Consider the following 16,978-nt stretch of genomic DNA (forward strand, 5'->3'; position numbering starts at 1 on the left):
CTCTCTCTCTCTCAAATAAATAAATGAAATCTTTAAGAAAAATGCTTAAGTGCTTACTCAAGGCAATTTAGATATTTCATACAATCCCTACCAAAACACCACCAGCATTTCTCAAAGAGCCAGAACAAACCTAAAATTTGTATGGAACCACAAAATACCCCAAATAGCCAAAGCTATCTTGAAAAAGAAAAGTAAAGCTCGTGGCATCACAGTCCCAGACTTCAAGCTCTATTACAAAGGTGTAATCATCAAGACAGATACATACAAAACAAAAATATGGCACAAAAAGAGATACATACATCAGTAGAACAGAATAGAAAACCCAAAAATGGACCCATAACTCTACAGACAATCTTCAGCAAAGCAGCAAGGAATATCCAATGGAAAAAGGCCAGTCTCTTCAACAAATGGTGTTGGGAAAACTGGACAGCAACATGGAGAACAAAACTGGACCACTTGCTTATACCATACACAACATTAAATTCAAAATGGTTGAAATGCCTAAATTTGAGACAGGAAACCTTCAAAATCCTAGAAGAGAACACAGGCAGTAATCTCTTCGATCTCGGCCACAGCAGCTTCTTACTAGACACCTCCTCAGAGGCAGGGGGAACAAAAGCAAAAATGAACTATTGGGACTTCATCAGGATAAAAAGCTTCTGCACAGTGAAGGAAACAACAAAACTAAAAGACAATCTATGGAGTAGGAGAAGATATTTGCAGATGACATAGTGGATAAAGGGTAAGTATCTGAGTGCTTGCTTTGGCAGCACATATACTAAAATTGAAACAATACAGAGAAAATTAGCATAGCCCCTGTGCAAGGATGACACACAAATTTGTGAAGTCTTTCATATTTAAAGAAAAAAAAAGGTAAGTATCCAAAACCTATAAAGACTTAGCAAATTCAACATCCAAAAATTATCCAGTTAAGAAACAGGCAGAAGACGTGAACAGACATTTTTCCAAAGAAGACACATGGCTAACTGACACATGAAAAGATGCTTGTCACTCATCATCAGGGAAATACAAATCAAAACCACAGTGAGAATGGCTCACACCAGTCAGAATGGCTAAAATTAACAAGTCTGGAAACAACAGGTGTTGGTGAGGATTGGAGAAAGGGGAGCCCCCTTGCACTGTTGGTGGGAATATAAACTGGTGCAGGCACTCTGGAAGACAGTATGGAGGTTCCTCAAGAAGTTGAAAATACAGCTATTCTATGACCCAGCAATCACACTACTAGGTACTTACCCAAAGGATACAAAAATACAGATTTGAAGGGGCACACACACCCCGATATTTATAGCAGCATTATCTACAATAGCCAAATATGGAAAGAGCCCAAATGTCCGCTGACTGATGAATGCATAAAGAAGTGGTGTATACACGATGTAATACTACTCAGCCATCAGAAAGAATGAAATCTTACCATTTGCATCAACATAGAGGGATCTATAGAGTATTATGCTAAGAGAAGTAAGTTAGAGAAAGAGAAATACCATATGATCTCACTCACGTAGAATTTAAGAAACAACACAGATGAACATATGGGATGGGGGGGGAAAAGAGGACAGTAAACCACAGGAAACTCTTTAGGATAGAGAACAAACTGAAGGTGATGGAGCAATGTGGGTAGGGGCTGGGCTAGATGGGCATTAAGGAGGACACTTGTGATGAGCATTGGGGGTTATATGTAAGTGATGAATCATTAAATTCTACTCCTGAAACCTGTATTACACTATATGTTAACTAGAATTTTTTTTTTATTTTTTACTAATTAGAATTTAAATAAAAACTTGAAATAAAAATAATTGAAAAAAATCATAAAATACTTAATGCTGCTATGGACTCTGCTGCTTTCCACCCACTCTAGTTCTCCTGGACAAAAGGTGGGCATGCCTAGGGCATGTAAGTAGACCATAGCTGTGGGAAAAGCTGGGGTGATACAGACCTGGGGAAAACCTCTGTAAATAATCACAGGCTAATGAGGAAATCCACTCCTTCATGATCATACTTTCTGCTGTATGTTTCTAAGGTTAAAATATCAACTATCAAAGAGATCCTTAACCAGCTACACTCCGGGACAAGCACTGCCATAACTTCCAACACCACTTTTGTAGGGAGCCTCACGGGAACTTTCCTGTCGGGCTGTCATGAGGCCATTCCTCCCTGCTGCTGACCACGTGCAAATCTTGGAGAGGTCTTGCTGGGTAAAGCACTGCCTGTAAGCTCTCCTTCTTCTGCCTTCCCACTGGGTGGTTACTATAGGGGCAACTTGTCCTTTTGGAACCAGGGAGCATGCCAAACCTGGCTGGCCGTCAGGGGTGTACTGCTGCATAGTGACTCCCCGGGACAGCCTGAGGAGATCCTAGAAATGGCTCTGAGCTGATCCTAGAAATGGCTCTGAGCTCCCATACTTAGAGTCAATCCATTCATTCACCACGGTCCAGGCAAAGCATCCCTTGATCTTTTCACTCTACAGAGACTGAAATTTTCTTTTCAAAACAACCCTTACCACTCTTTATAATGTTGTATTTACATAAATGAAACGTAGGAGAGAGAAGTGATTATGGGCCACATGAAGTGACTTGCCTTAGAGATGGTTGTGTATAGGGCAGTCATGGATAAAAATAGATAAATTGAAGTCAACCAGCAGTTTAGCCAGTTTTCCTCAAAGGGCACAGGAAAAAATTATCACAAAATTGTAAGTACTGGATATAATCTTTAATTTTAATTGTTCAGAAATAATCTTGATTTCTTCTAAGTCACAACTTTTAAAACTAGGTTTGATAGCTCGGGTTTTAATATTTTATCTACTTCAGATGAAGATGCCTTATAAAATACTGTGGTTCAGAAATATCTGAGTGCTTCAGTGCTTCAGTGATTGTCACAATAAACCCTCCATAGGTAAGGGTCCTCTAGATTTAACAGTTAATCCCAGGGTACAGAAAGAAAAATGAGGGGCAGAGAGGTTAAGGCTCAAAGGCAAATGTTTAGGAGGCCCATGTGGCACACAGGAATCAGAAGCCAGGTTTCTCTTTGTCAAATGCCTGCTCTTCACTCCAGGAAGACACTTAAATAATCTCTAGACATCAGTAAATTATCTGATGTGGACACTAATAGAAGAGAATTTTAAAATTTTTAGAAATAATACTTGTGCTTGGAACATTTAAAATTTTACCAGTTAATAGTCTAGTGGCATGCACACCAGAAAGGTAACAAGAAACAGGAGAAATTAATTTTAATGATATATTTTAACTGAGTACAGGCATACCTCAAAGATGCTGCAGGATTGGTTCCAGACCACCACAATAAAGCAAATGTGGCAATAAAGCAAGTCAAATGAACTTCCTGGTTTCCCAGTACATATAAAAGTAGTATTTACACTACAATCTACTAAGTGTGCAATAGTATTGTCTAAAAGAAAACAGTGTACACACCTTAATTAACAATATTTTAGGGGCGCCTGGCTGGCTTAATCTATAGAGTATGTGACTCTTGATCTCAGGGTTGAGAGTTTGAGCCCCATGTTGGGTGGGTGTAGCGATTACTTAAAAATAAAATCCTTTTTAAATTTAGAATTATAACTTATAATTCTAAATTTTAAAAGGATTTCATTTATTTGAGAGAGAGTGAGCACAGAAGGAGAGTGAGGAGAAGCAGACTCTCCAATTAGCAGGGAGCCTGACAAGGGGCTCAATATTAGGATGCTTAGATTATGTCCTGAGCTAAAGGCAGATGCTTAGCTGACCGAGCCACCCAGGCACCCCTAAAAATAAAATCTTTTTTTTTTTTTTAAAGATTTTATTTATTTATTCGACAGACAGAGATCACAAGCAGGCAGAGAGGCAGGCAGAGAGAGAGAGAAAGGGAAGCAGGCTCCCTGTGGAGCAGAGAGCCCGATGCGGGGCTCGATCCCAGGACGCTGAGATCACGACCCGAGCCGAAGGCAGCGGCCCAACCCACTGAGCCACCCAGGCGCCCCCCTAAAAATAAAATCTTTAAAAAATACTTTATTGCTAAGAAAATATGTTAACCATCACCTGCACTTTCAGTGAGTTAATCTTTTTGCTGGTAGAGGGTCTTGCCTTGATGTTGATGGCTGCTCAATCACCACGGTGGTGGTTGCTGAAGCCTGGCATGGCTGGGGCAATTTTTAAAAACAAGACAATGAAATTTCCTATATGAATTGACTCTTTTCCTCATTAACTTTTTCTCTGTAGCATGTGATGCTATTTGATAGCATTTTACCCACAGTAGAATTTCTTTCAAAACAGGAGTCAAACCTCTGAAATCCTGCCACTGCTTTATCAACTAAGTTTATGTCATATTCTAAATCTTTGTCACTTCAACAGTCTTCACAGCATCTTCCCCAGGATTTGATTCTACCTCAAGCAAGACTTTCTGTGCTCATCTATAAGAAGCACCTCCTCATCTGTTTAAGTTTCATCATGAGATTGCAGCAGTTCAAATATAATAATAATGAACAAGTTTGAAATATTGCAAGAATTACCAAAATTTGACAGACAAAGTGAGCAAATGCTGTTGGAAAAATGGTGCTGACCTGCCCAACGCAGAGTTGCTGCAAATGTTTGATTTGGAAGAAGTGCAAAAAATGAAGCACAATAAAACAAGGTATGCCTTATATCTGCATTTTAGATATAAAATCACTACTTAAAAAGTATTAATGAGCTATTTTACCTTTTTCTCACACTAAGTGTTCCAAATTTGGTACATATTTTACACTTACATTGTGTCTTAATTTGGATGTTAAATTTTCAGCCAAAACACTTGCTCCATATTTAGATTTCATGAAATTTACATTTGAAAGGGTCAATTCACATACCCAAATTATTGCTAGCATACTTAAAAGTTTTCCAGTAACTGAGTTAAGAATTGATATTTAGGGGCGCCCGGGTGGCTCAGTTGGTTGAGCGGCTGCCTTCGGCTCGGGTCGTGATTCCAGGGTCCTGGGATCGAGCCCCGCAGCAGGCTCTCAGCAGAGAGCCTGCTTCTCTCTCTCCCCATCTCCCTGCCACTCTGCTTACTTGTGCTCTCTCTCTAGCTGTCAAATAAACAAATAAAATATTAAAAAAAAAAAAAAAAGAATTGATATTTAATTAAAATTTTAAACAATCAAAAGTTCCTCAGTTGCACTCAGCACAATTAAAGTGCTCAAGAGTCACATGCGGCCAGTGGCCACTGTACTGGCAGCACTGATTTAAAGAGCCACAGGATGTTTGTTTAGGGTGTTGATATTAACGGGATGGCATTCAGAACAGATGGCTGGTAATCTCTTCTCAAAACCAAATAACTTTCTTATGGTTTAAACTACCCACTGTTCTCGTCAACACATTATACATAATTTAAAACTTTCTTAATTATGTTTTCTCATAATACGCCATGTTTTCTATCAAACTTTAAGCTGCGTTCAGATTTTATGCATACACACTTTCTGTTGAATTATGAAGAGGCTTATATAAATTCTAAAATGACTCAGTCGGTCCCTACCCCAGTGCAAACACTGTGGTACTTACTACAAAGTGTTAAACCACCCTCTAAAACCAGTGTTAAAAAAAATCCCATCGTATTTTTTACAGAGCAATGATTCCTTGAACATTTACTTAAATGGAACAGTTCCTGGGACTCAAAAAGTCAAAATATTTTTATGCCTATGTTTCAGCTCTCCAGTTTACTTATTTCTTTACAAGTCGAATGTTTTAAAAATAAAGGCTAACCACATAGGTAATAGACTGAACGACAGCAGCTATAGAATTTCTTATTTAACTTAAACCTTTGTGACCCTTGAAATTATAAAATCCAATGATCAAAACAGATGCTTTAATCTTTACTGAAAATGAGTAATTAATCCTGTGTGCAAACTGGCGTGAGACAAGAACGAGGTACAAATGCCAGAGCCCGTGAAGTGTGTGTGAAGGCGAGACACCGCCACCTGCTACACCTTGGACCTAATGCCTCCAGCTTGGTCCCGCAGCTCCATCGCTGCGATTGCTGAGAGGTGGACTTCATCGGGCCCGTCTGCTAAGCGCAGGGTTCGCATTAGGGCATACCTGGAACAAACAAAAGGAGCAGGAATGGCAGGAGTTATTGACCAGGAACATCATGCTTCAACGTCAGTCACTGACTCTAAGCCAAGACTATTCATTTTTGAACTCTCGCCAAGACAATAAAAAGAGCACAAAGAGAACCAAGGAAAGTAAGCCTAGAGTGTATGAAATGCCATAGAAAGTTCTCACTTTGGGGAGAGGAATCTTAAATGGCCCAGTGCAGTGGGCTTAATCTCAGTCTTGGTTTGCTTTAGGGTTCCAGAAGTTGCTAGAACTAAGAGATATCTTAGATAAGCCACATGGAGTGAAGTATAAATATGGAATACTTACATACTGTAAATATGTAGTACTATATATTTAGTTCTTCTGGTTAAAAATGGATGGAAAAAACTGGTGGGGCACGAGACTCTTGTCTCCAGTGTGGGAGAGAAGGTGGCATGGGGACCTTGTAGTGAGGCACTGGAGAGTGTTCCTTGACTCCCAGCAACCAGAATCTGGACATTAGATGGTCACTGGCCTGAGCCATCCCTGTGGAGGGGGCAAACAGTCCTAAGGACATACCCAGGCCTGGGTCTGGGTGCCCTGTGCCATCTGTGCTTCTGTCACATCATTCTGGTTTCGGGATGAAGCCCCAGTGTCATTTCCTCACTGGTGCATGAACCCCAACGTGGGAAAAGTTGACATCACTGAGCAAAATGATAACTGTAATCATAAGAGCAACTATTTATTGGTACTGGGTACCTATATTACCTCATTTAGCCTTGAATTATACTTTTAGTATCTTTGTTTTCTTCTGAAACAGTAAGGGTCAAGGCAGCTATAGATTTTTAATTCCATCCCATTCCAAGCCTGTCAAATGTAGATGATTACTAAGTGACACCTACTTACATGTTAGCCAGAGGGTAATCCTGGGAAACACCCGCACCTCCACACACTTGGATCGCCCGGTCAATAATTTTGCAGACAGTCCGAGGGGCAGCCACTTTAATCATTGCTATCTACATAAGCAAGATAAAAAAGGAATGTTCCTTTCTTAGTACACAATGTGACAGAATTTGATATAGTCTGTATTTTCTTTGTGAAATGAGACAAGGGAAATTTCCCACATGAATTCATCACTGAAACAGGATCTTTGATAGAAGCCAACAAAGAGATTCATTGTAATGAGGCTAATGGCCATAATTCCGTCAATATAGACATTCTGAAAAGAGATATCTCTTCCAAATCATATTTTATTACTTATGACTTGCCTTGTTTCCAAAAGGATTTAAGGCAGCTGATAAATCACATTTATCACCTTAGGGATCATTAAACTAATTCAAGAGCCCTTATTAATCAGTTTTCTCTTGGTTTTTAGAATTAAACAATTACATTCTTACTCCATATCAGCCAGAAACATAGAAAGATAGCAGATGAGATGCATCTTTTACGAAGATGCATGTATATACATGTATATACATATACTATGTGGTAGCAAAGTGCTGTGCACTCTGTATCACCTTGGTCACTCTTCAGTAGAACCCTAGGCCACAGGCAACAAGGTCAGATACTTTGCCCAAGACCACCTGCCAGAAAGTGACATTCTGGGTATAATTCCAAGTCTGTTTAGTCTTGGATTTCCCTACTCCCTGGTGCTGCATCTCAAGAATGCTGAAGATATTCTACATCCTGAAAATCATTCCCTAAAACAGGCAAGTGAAAGGAAAACTAGCAAGTGACATATATTTATAATCTTGAAACCAAAATCACAGAAGTTGTTTCCAATATTCTTAGTACCATCAAGGCACCTCAAAACCTGAAAAGCCCAGTGGGTGAAAGAAACTGAAGAAGGTTTGGCAGACAGTGGGCCCAAGGGGCTTTACCTCCTTCTTAGCGCCAGCGCTGCCCAGAGTGTCAATGCTGTGGGCAGCTTTCAAGGTCAACAGACATATCTTCTCAATGGCAATGCGGCTTTCAGCAATCCAGTGAGCCACAACCTCCTGCAGGGCAGCAAAGGGCAGCAAAAAGGAGGACTGGATAAGCTGGCATGAGGTCCACATCTAACACGACCTTGTAGCTTGGTGAAACTCTAGGCCAACGACCGTTTCCAAGCCTTACTTTGTTGTTTAATGATGGAGTTCCTTTATTTGATACGTACCAGCCAACCACGTACTTGAGCAATGCGAAAGTTAACACTGCCAGACTTTAGTTAACAACGCTAGACATTTTCTTTGCTGAGAAAGATAATTTATTTTGGATATCTTGATGTCTAAAGTCAAGACGGCTGAACTGAGCAACCATCTTATTGCTGAAACATTCCTCCCTGGCCCTCCTGAGTGCTAATCTTACAGTCTCATTGAAACTCGGATAAAGGGACGCCTGGGTGGCTCAGTTGGTTGAGCAGCTGCCTTCGGCTCAGGTCATGATCCCAGCATCCTGGGATCGAGTCCCACATCGGGCTCCTTGCTCAGCAGGGAGCCTGCTTCTCCCTCTGCCTCTGCCTGCCATTCTGTCTGCCTGTGCTCGCTCTCTCCCCCTCTCTCTCTCTGATAAAGAAATAAAAAAAAAAAAAAGAAAAGAAACTCGGATAAATATATATGATGGTGGACTTGTTTATAGACAATTGAGATGATCCCCAGGACAATGTCAGTGTGGGGAAGGTGCAGCAGTTCTTTGTTGTGTTATTTAGTAACAATGACCTTTGCCTTTGATGAACAGTTGTATGAACCGTACCACATGTGTAGATTGCTGTAACCACAATCAAGGTACAGAGCAGTTCCATCTCCTCTTTAGAGCTGCTGCCCCTTTTTAGTCATACCCTCCCCAACCTCTAAACTCTCCCAACCACTGATGGTAAGTTATCAGCTACTATCATTTTGCCTTTCTCAGAATGTCATGTAAATGCAATCATGTAGTATGTATTTCTTTAGAGACTGGCTTCTTTCACTCAGCATAATGCTTTTGATTGTCACGGACCAAGTTGTTCTGTGTACCAACAACTGTCCATTCCTTTTTATCGTTGAGTAGTATCCCATTGTAAGGATGTACCAGTTTGTTTATCCATTCACCCGCTGAAGGATATTTGGGTTGTTTCTAGTTTTTGGTGATTATTAACAGAGCTTCTGTAATCATGTGCACACAGGTTTCTGTAGGACTATACTTTTCATTTTTTAAAGCAAATGCAGGGAACAGAACTACTAGATAATCTGGTAAATGCTTATAAGAAACTGTCAAACAGTTTTCCAGACCAACTGTACCATTTTGTATTCCCACTAGTAGTATATAATAGTTTCAGCTGCTGTGGGAAACATTAGCACTTGGTATTCTTTTTTTTTTTTTTAAATATAAGCCAGAAACATAAAAAAGATAGGAGATGAGTCATTTTATTAGTCATTTTAACAATGCAGAGCTATTTCATGGTAGTTTAAATTTGCATTTTCCTATGACTAATGATGCTGATCACCTCTTGATGGGCTTATTTTCTGTCTATATAGTCTCTTTGGTGACATGTCTGTTCACGTCATACCTCCACTTTTTAAAGTGGATTGTTCTCCTACTGCTGTTTAAAGAGCTCTTTATTAAAGATACAAGTCAACTGTCACATGGGCAATTTCCAAACATCTTCTCCAAGTATGTTTCATTTTCATTCTCTTAAGAGTAACTTTCAAAGTACAAATGTGATTAAATTTAATGATGTCCAATTTGTCAATTTTTTCTCTTATCAGTTGTGCTTCTGGTGCTTGTCTTAAGAACATTTTGCTTAATCTTGTCACAAAGACTCATTCCTATTTTTTTTCCTAAAGGTTATATAGTTTTACCTTTTACATTTAGATCTATGGTTTACTTGGAGTTAAATTTTGTGTGAGGTGTAAGGTTTAGGACAAGTTTCATTTTTTTTTTTTTTTGCCTATGAATGTCCAACTGTTCCACCACCATTTACTATAGAGACTAACCTTTTCCCATTGAACGGTCTTTAATTGGTTTTGTTTTGGTTTTGTTTTTTTCATCCATTCCATCACTCTACGATGTGATTAAATAGCGCATTTACATTTAAAATAGTTACTGTTAGATATGTTCTTATTGCCATTTTGCTCATTGTTTTCTCATTGTTTTTGTAGTTCTTTGCTCCTTCCTTCCTCTCTTGGTCTCTTTCCTTGTGATTCGTGACTTTTAAAAGTTTTCTGTTTCGCTAGGCTGCCCCTACCCAAACCTTCAGCTAAATAGGGTAGACTTCTGTTGGAAGTATTTTTCAAAAATTTTTGTCTGTGCTCACAGGCATTTTCAGTTTGTTAACTTTTTCAGCTCCAAGTCTGGAATGTATAGGCAAAAACAAACAAACAAACAAACAAACAACCCAACTCAGGGAACTCACTACCATGTTGTTCTTTTAGCTTAGCCAGTCTCCCACCTCCTCTTCACCTATCAGAGTCTTCCAGTGTTTGTTTTATAGCTAATCCCCAGGTTTTTAGTTGTATTCAGCAAAAGGAACGGGGGAAAGTGCATCTGTTTCATCTTTCTGGAAGTGGAAGTCACTGGAAATGACATTATTAATCTATATGGGCACCTATAAACTGCAATGCAGAACTCTCTGGGAATAGCTGGATTGGGGAATGGGGCTGGAGCTGAAGCTGAAGTGGAGGCTCCCTGACTCTAGATCTGGGCCTTGGAACCCACACATTCAGGCATGTGTGCAGAGCACAAAATTTAACAACTTAAATGAAGTGGACCAATTTGTCAAGATTCATAAACTACCAAAACTCACTGCAGGTGAAATAGAGTATTCTACAATATTAAAGAAGTTGAATTCACAGTTTAAAAGCTCCTGAAATAAGAATGATCAGGTCCAGATAGTATTACTGGTAAATGTTACTAAATAATTAAAGAAGAAATAACACCAATTCTGTGCGATTTCTTCTACAAAGTAGAAATGGAGGAAACACTTGCCAACTCATTTTATGAGGCCAGAATTGCCCTAATCGAAAACCAGATAAGAATAAACAAGACCAATATAGATGCAAAAACCTATGAGGAAATAAAGTCCAGCAATATATAAAAAGAATGTACACCACAACCAAGTAAGATTTATCTCAGGAATGCAAGGTTCATTCATATTAAAAAATCAGTTACTAAGAAAAATAATTATTGTAATATGCCATATTAGCCTGAAAAAGAGAAAGTACATGATCATGTCAGTTGATCCAGAATAGCACTTGACAAGATTCAGCATGTATTCATAATAAAAACTCTCAGCAAACTAGGACTAGAAAGGAACTTATTCAACCCAATGTAGAGCATCTAAAAAATTCTACAGTTAACATGCTTAATGATAAAAGACTAAGTGCTTTTCCCCCAACACTGGGAACAAAGCAAGGATGTTTACTCTAACCACTCCTATTTATCATCATTGAGGGAAGTCCTACCCAATGTAGTGAGTCAAGAGAAAGAAATTGCATACAGTTTGGGGGGAAAAAAAGAGGTAAAACTATCCATACTCACAGACAACGTGATTGTTAGAAAATCCTTAGGATTCTACCAAACAAAGCAACCTTCCTAGAACTAATAGAGTTTAGGAAAATTATGGGATACAAGATCAACACATAGCATCAATTTTTTGTCTATATGCTAGCATTAAACAGTTGGAAACTGAAATTTTAAAAATGCTACTTACAAGAGAATTTTTAAAAGGCACAAATCTAACAAAACATGTGTAGTATCCAAATGCTAAAAAATTATAAAATTGATTAAAAAAAAAGGAAGCCTAAATATAGAGGAATACTGTGTTTATGGACTGCTAGACTAATAGTACAGATGTCAGCTGTCTTCAAATTCTTCTACAGATTTAGTGTAATTCCAATCTGAATTCCAGCAGGACATTTTTGTGGATATAAATATACCTGTCCTAATATATAAATATAAATATATACCTGTCCTAAAAATTATGTGAAATGCAAAGAAACTAAAATAACAAAAACAATTTGAAACAGAAGAAAGTTAGAGGAATCAGATCACTACCTGATCTGAAGACTGTGTGGTATTAGCAAAGGGAGAGATGATAGGTCTTTGGAACAGAAGAGACTCCAGAAATCGACTCATAAAAATATGGGTTGGGCTCTCACTCAGCTCTGCCCCTGACCCCAGACTCGTGCTCTCTTTCTCATGTTCTATCAAATAAATAAAATCTTTAAAAAAATAGAAATATTAAAAAATAGAACAAAATCTGTTGGGACACCTAGCTGGCTCAGTCGTTTGAGCATGTAACTCTCTGGGTCATGAATTCAAGACCTGCTTAAAAACAGGAGCCTACTTAAAAACAACAACAAACCACACCAAGAGATAAAGAAGGGCATTATATAAATATAAATATATATATATATATATATATATATATATATATATATATAGCAATCCACTTACATCAATGGATAGATCACTGGGGCAGAAAGTCAACAAAGAAACAGTGTCTTTGAATGGCACATTAGATTAAATGGACTTAACATATACAGGGAACATTCCACCCCAAAACAAAGAATATACATTCTTTTCAAGTGCAAATGGAACATTCTCCAGGATAGATCACATTAGGTCACAAAATAAGCCTCAACAGATTTAGGAAAACTGTAATCATATCAAGCATCTTTTCCAAGCACAATGGTATAAAACTAGAAATCAATTACAACCAAAAAAGAAAAAAAAAAAGGAAAACACAAACATGTGGAGGCTAAACAACAAGCTATTAAATAACCAATAAATTAACAAAGATATCAAAGAGGAAATTAAAAAATACATGGAGACAAAATGAAAACACAATGACTAAGTCTAGGAAGTGCAGTAAAAGCAGTTGTAAGAAGAAAGTTTATAGTAATACAGATCTAGAAACAAGAAAAGTCTCAAACAATCTGGGGCACCTGGCTGGCTCAGTGGGTTAAAGCCTCTGCCTTCAGCTCAGGTCATGATCAGGTCCTGGGATGAAGCCCCACATCATCGGGCTCTCTGCTCTGCAGGGAGCCTGCTTCCTCCTCTCTCTCTGCCTGCCTCTCTGCCTACTTGTGATCTCTGTCTGTCAAATAAATAAATAAAATCTTAAAAAAAAAAAAAGAAAAAAATCTCAAACAATCTAATCTTACACCTAAATTAACTAGGAAAAGAACAAATGAAGACCTAAGTTAGTGGAAGTTAGGAGATAATAAAGATCAGAGCAGAAATAAAATCGATAAGCCATTAGCTAGCCTCATCAAGAGAAAAACAGAGAAGACATAAATAAAATCAGAAACGAAAGAGAAGTAACAGTTGACACCACAAAAATTGATTAAATACAATTAATTAGAAGAGACTACTATGAACAGTTATATGCCAACAAAATGGGCATCCTATAAGAAGCAGATAAATTCCTGGAAACATACAATCTTCCAAAAATGAGTCAGGAAGAATGATTACTGGTAATGAAATGACTCAATAATAATAAAAAATTCTCAACAAACAAGAGTCTAGAACTAGATGGCTTCTTAATTCTACCAAACATTTAAAGAAGAGTTATTAATGATTCTCAAACTATTCCCAAGAATAAAAGAGGAAGGAAAGCTTTCAAATTCTTCCTACAACACCACCATTATGCTGAAATTAAAATGAGATAGACAGTACAAAACAAGAAAACTGCAGGCCAATATCCCTGATGAACATAGATGGCAAAAATCCTCAACACCACATTCAACAGTACAATAAAGGGTCATCAACCACAATCAAGTGGGCTTTATTTTGGGGACACTAGGATGGTTCAATATCTGTAAAATCAATCAATGGGTATACCACATTAACAAAATGAAGGATAAAAATAATATGATTATCTCAACAGATGCAGAAATAGCATTTGACACAATTCAACTTCTGTTCATGATAATACTCTCAACAATATGGGTATAGTGGGGACATACAAACAAACAAAAATATCACCTACAGACTCTTAAAAGAATGGCTAAAGGAATTTCCCTAAACAGAAAGAGGAACCTTAAGAAATCAGGAAGAAAGAATGAACATAGTAAGAAAATATATAGTTAAATACAATTGACTTTTCTTTGCTTCTTGAATTTTCTAAATTATGTTTAACAGTTGAAGTAAAAATTTTAACACTGTGATGTCATTCTAAATTTATGTAGAAGAATTACTGAAGACAATTATAAATGAAGGAGTTAAAGCGACTTAAATTAAGGGAGATAAAGTTTCTATACTTCATTCAAACGAATAAAATGAGGACACTGGTAAAATACATGCATTTATACAAATATGTATATATTTATATAATGTAATACCTAGACCAGTCACTAAAAGAGCTAGGGGTGCCTGGGTGGTTTAGTCATTAAGCGTTTGCCTTTGGCTCAGGTCATGATCCCAGGGTCCTGGGATCAGGCCCCACATTGGGTTTCCTGCTTGGCAGTAGGAAGTCTGCTTCACCCTCTCCCACTCCCCCTGCCTGTGTTCTCTCTCTTGCTGTGTCTCTGTCAAATAAATAAATAAATAAATAAAATCTTTAAAAAAAAATAAAATAAAAGAGCTATACAAAAAGGTATACCCAGAAACACTATAGATGAATCAAACTGGAATTCTAAAAATGTTAAATTAACCTAAAGGAATGAAAAACAGAGAACATAAAACAATAAATTAAATGGCACACTTAAGTCATAACATGAATTATTACAAAGGCAAAGACTACGGAGTGGATTAAAAACAAGAACCACCTAAGTGCCAACTAGAAGAAATTCACTTCAAATATAATGATATAAGCAAGCTAAAAACAAAACAAAAAAATAAAAAATATGTAATATGCAAACATTAATCACATGAAAGCAGGACCAGCTATATTACTATCAGATGAAGCAGAACAAAGAAAATTACCAAAGACAGAGAGGGTCATTATATAATGATAAAAGGGTAAATCCATCAAGAAGAAGTAGAAATCTTAAATGTGTATGCAGCAAACAATGGAGCTGCTGACTATGTAAGAAAAAGCTGACAGAAATGAAAGGAGCAGTAAACAAATCCACAATCCTAGCTGGAGCTTCAACACCCCTCTCCCAACTACTGATAGAACAACTAGACAGAAAGTCAGCCAGAATACAGAGGAATTCAACAACACCAACAAGCAACAGGATCTAAGAGACATTTATAGAACATTCCACCCCAAAACAGGAGAATACACATTCTTTCCCAACGTTCTCAAACAGTAAGAGAAACAATATCCTAAGCCACAAAACAAATCTCAACAAATTTGTAAGAAATTAAATAATATAGTTTGTTCTGTAACCACAATGGAATCAAACTAGAAATAAGGACAGAGTAACAGGAAAATCTCCAAACACTTGGAAACTAAATAACACAGTTCTTAAATAATTCATATGTCAAAGAAGAGGCTCAAAGAAAATTGAAAAATAAATTGAGCTGAATTAACATGAAAACACAATATATCACAATTTGTGGGACACAGGTAAAGCAGTACTGAGAGGGAAATTTATAGCACTAAAAAACATACATTAAAAAGGAGGAAAAGTCTCAAATCAATGATGGATGCTACCACTTCAAGAACCAAAATAAATCCAAAAAGCAAAACAAACACAAATAAGCAAAAGGAAGTATATAATAAAGAGCAGAAATCAATAAAATAGAGAAAAATCAATGAAACACATATCTTGTTAATATTAAGCCCTAATATAACAACCACATTTTATAGTTTTGTATGTTAATAATTAATATATTTTAGGAGCGCCTGGGTGGCTCAGTGGGTTAAGCCACTGCCTTCGGCTCGGGTCATGATCTCAGGGTCCTGGGATCAAGCCCCACATCGGCTCTTTGCTCAGCAGGGAGCCTGCTTCCTCCTCTCTCTCTCTGCCTGCCTCTCTGCCTGCTTGTGATCTCTCTCTGTCAAATAAATAAATAAATAAATAATCTTTTTTAAAAATTAATACATTTTATATTCTTTGAAAATATCAGTAAAAGCAACAGACCTCTAGCAAGACTGACAAAGGAAAAAGTAGGCACAAATTACTAATGTCAAGAATGAAACAGGAGATATATCACTAAAGAATATAGAAACCAAACCTTATCATAAAATCCTACAAGCAACTCAATAGATAATAACAGATACTTCTGGTTGGCCATAATGAGTTTTTTGTTGTTGCTGTTTCCATTCCTCATCATAGAACTGATATTTACAGTGGAGAATAATTTGTTAAGTTTGATCAGCAGCCAATTACAGTGCTATTATTTGATCCACATTAACATTCCATAGTCACTTTTATGCTTGGTTATATTTGCTGCAGTACCTTTCTTAAACAGTGGTATTTGATCAGTTTTCCTATAACACTGATGTTCAACATAATAGCTGCTAATAACTACTTGTGGCTACTGAGCATCTGAAATATGCCTAGTCTGAATGAAGATGTATCGTAAATGTGAACTATACACCCAATTTAGTAAAATTAGTAGTTTTTAAAAAAGAATGTAAAATACCTTAATCTTTTTATATTTATTTCATTTTGAAGTGATAACATTTTAAATATACTGGGTTAAATAAGATAGATTATAAAAATCAATTTCATCATTCTTTTTACTTTTAAAAAATGTAGCTATTAAAAATTTTTTTTTATTTAACTAAAGCTTTTTTTTTTTTTAAACGTTCAGTTACTAGAACATATTTCTATTGGATGACTCTAGAGGTTGAACCAAGGCTCTAAATTAACAACTTCAAATAAGCCCCAGCAGTAAGTATCTTTTTGATAACTATAAAGCTGGGTGATTATAACTTCATGAACAGATCACAAATACATTTATTTTTTAGCTTTTGAATAAAAGAAAGTATTCTCAGTTGGGTCTCTACTGACCTTTGATTTGCTGAAAAGCATTTAGTGGGCAGAAACTGAGTGCTCTAAGGAGGTGCCAGA

General features: G+C 37.1%; 1 protein-coding gene and 1 non-coding gene across 3 annotated transcripts in view; one reads left to right on the plus strand and one right to left on the minus strand.

The window, feature by feature from the left end:
* Positions 1-754: 754 nt before the first annotated feature.
* Positions 755-861, plus strand: LOC131826134 (U6 spliceosomal RNA). Its single transcript, XR_009351429.1, has one exon. It is a non-coding gene; the product is annotated as a U6 spliceosomal RNA (small nuclear RNA).
* A 4,969-nt stretch (positions 862-5,830) lies between these two features.
* The window catches only part of ACAD11 (acyl-CoA dehydrogenase family member 11), a 92,814-nt gene continuing 81,666 nt past the window's right edge, over positions 5,831-16,978 (minus strand). For both annotated transcript variants that reach the window (XM_059162616.1, XM_059162617.1), the window contains 3 exons: positions 7,934-8,050; positions 6,960-7,069; positions 5,831-6,074 (listed from right to left, as the gene is read on the minus strand). In XM_059162616.1, the coding sequence (XP_059018599.1) occupies positions 5,960-6,074; positions 6,960-7,069; positions 7,934-8,050 (342 nt within the window). In that variant the 3' untranslated portion in view covers positions 5,831-5,959. The remainder of the gene's footprint in view (positions 6,075-6,959; positions 7,070-7,933; positions 8,051-16,978) is intronic.

This window comes from Mustela lutreola, chromosome 2, assembly GCF_030435805.1.
Source record: "Mustela lutreola isolate mMusLut2 chromosome 2, mMusLut2.pri, whole genome shotgun sequence".
In the NCBI taxonomy this organism is placed as follows: Eukaryota; Metazoa; Chordata; class Mammalia; order Carnivora; family Mustelidae; genus Mustela; species Mustela lutreola.